Source organism: Olea europaea, chromosome 20 (assembly GCF_002742605.1).
Source record: "Olea europaea var. sylvestris chromosome 20, O_europaea_v1, whole genome shotgun sequence".
NCBI lineage: Eukaryota > Viridiplantae > Streptophyta > Magnoliopsida > Lamiales > Oleaceae > Olea > Olea europaea.
Window position 1 is genome coordinate 2282363 of NC_036256.1, and position 2090 is coordinate 2284452.

The 2090-nt window shown below is 35.0% G+C and overlaps 1 protein-coding gene across 1 annotated transcript; it reads right to left on the reverse strand.

The window, feature by feature from the left end:
* Nucleotides 1-911: 911 nt before the first annotated feature.
* LOC111368950 (replication protein A 70 kDa DNA-binding subunit D-like) lies at nt 912-1846 on the reverse strand. The gene is made up of 3 exons (XM_022990440.1): nt 1671-1846; nt 1431-1551; nt 912-1339 (listed from the first exon to the last, which is right to left on the reverse strand). The coding sequence occupies exons 1-3, from the start codon at nt 1844-1846 to the stop codon at nt 1112-1114; spliced, it is 525 nt and encodes a 174-aa protein (XP_022846208.1). The 3' UTR covers nt 912-1111.
* Nucleotides 1847-2090: the final 244 nt, after the last annotated feature.

A 2090-nucleotide genomic window follows, 5' to 3' on the forward strand; every position in this document is an offset into this window, starting at 1 on the left:
ACACCAACTTCCAAACAGTACTACATTTGGCCGAGAGTATTATATCAAGAGGTCAATTCATCGCTTTATTCCAGAACAATAAATACAATATGATGCTTCGACATTGAATTGGGTTCCCCGCGTATCAAATGATAAAGAAATAGAAAAGTTATTCATGATAAGTATTAAGTAATATACCCTTGAATTTCTGGGCTTTGTTCTCATTATTTATGCCGGAACACAGTGAGATTTGGATAAAAATACGAATGGAGTGTTTGACTGAATACTGAATAGTATAAAACAGCCATTTGTGCAGGGGAAATGGAGGCAGCATCGACAAGCCACGTATGTTATTTATTTATGGGTTCTCTTTGGATAATCATTAAAAGGTCAAGGACCAAAGTTGCAATTTCATTCAAATCAGTATTACTACAACGACTTCTGTCTATCAATGGAGTAGATGGTTCCTAAATCAAATGGGAAAAGCCACTTGTACAGAAAATGTCTATAGAATTGCACCAGATAGTCACACATGCGAGCTCCAATCATGAATAAAAAATACCAAAAAAAACTTCTCGGCCTCCTTATTGTGAGTAATCTGATAGGCTTATGTAAAACAACAGTTCTGTAACTGCAGCATAGTCCAAATCAAATTCTGTGACTAACTTAAAGAAAAACTCCATTACCAAAGTGCAACTACAGCATAACTTGACTAATAATATTTCTAATCCCATGTTTGGCTAAGCTTAAAAGATTTTCGTTTAAGTTTTTCAATTCATACATTTTAGAACACTAGTGGTGGGCCGTGCTTCGCACGTGCAATGTGTGATACAGTGTATATAATGAAGTTGAAATTTGGCTATGATATTTTAACAGGAGAGAAGATTATATAAAATATATGTTTAGGAGTAGATACATTGACAATAGTAATATGAAATACAAAATAGTGTTTTTAGGTGCCATACATAGAGGTGTTACATGCCTTACTTGAGTACATAGTTTTCAACATGTTCATATACACAATGAACAAAATTTAGCATGGCAAATAGAGATGCTGGGAATTAGGTTTCTTTGATTGTAGACATAGGTGTGCTTTAGGGATACAAAATATGTATTTTTAGGTCTTCAACAACTACTCTTGCTTTTGTTTTTTGTCTGAATGTTTGTATGCTTCATGTGAACTGCTTGGTTGTGTGATGTTAGTAGGTAAGTGGTTGTCATCTTTGGGGTGTGGTTCAAGGATAAAGATGATTTCGTATGGTGTTTTGTTGATGGTTGCCTCCATATTTACAGCTTTGATGTATACAATGTTGTCATGTGCAGTATTTGTTGGAACTATGGAGCTGATCTTCGTATGTTCCTGTTGGGATGTTTATTGGAAGTAGTTAATAATACATTTGTTTGAGGGGAAAAAAGTAATAGGCAGGAAAATGTAATTTTGAAATGGTTACCTCAGAGCTTTGTTTCATCAGTTCAGTTGCTGAACATTTCAAGAATGTTTCAGCTGGTTTTCCAATAATTGATGCTATGATTGACCCTGTGGAGTCCTGTAACTGAACGATTGCTCTTGCTCTGTTAGAGTGTAGGTGGAATCATTGTTAGTGTTTTGGGATGTATTTGATTACTATTAGAAGTTAAATAATGAATGTAATGAAATAGATAATGTATTTGTGAGATAATTATAATCTAACCTTGGAGTTGGTGTAGCGGAGCTGTGCTTGCAAAATCTACATGAATAAGTTTCGTTTACAGTTGCACTTGCAGATTTGTTGCAATTGTCACATGACAGATACCACAATGGTTTGTCTATTTCAACTAATGTGACATTTGCTCTTGTCCAGAAGTGTCGTTGCTGCAATGTGTTCATACCGGATAATTCTTCCGGTCAAATGGTGTGGCTTCTGTCGCTGAAATCTTACTTATTGTTCTGTAATCTGATTGAAATTAGTGGGCACCTTATATTACACCAACTTCCAAACAGTACTACATTTGGCCAAGAGTATTATATCAAGAGGTCAATTCATCGCTTTATTCCAGAACAATAAATACAATATGATGCTTCGACATTGAATTGGGTTCCCCGCGTATCAAATGATAAAGAAATAGAAAAG

Coding starts and splice junctions, on each gene's coding strand:
- LOC111368950 (XM_022990440.1), bottom strand. CDS start 1,846: ATGAACACATTGCAGCAACGACACTTCTGGACAAGAGCAAATGTCACA. Junction 1,552..1,670: donor TCCGCTACACCAACTCCAAG/GTTAGATTATAA, acceptor ACACTCTAACAG/AGCAAGAGCAATCGTTCAGT. Junction 1,340..1,430: donor TGATGAAACAAAGCTCTGAG/GTAACCATTTCA, acceptor ACATCCCAACAG/GAACATACGAAGATCAGCTC.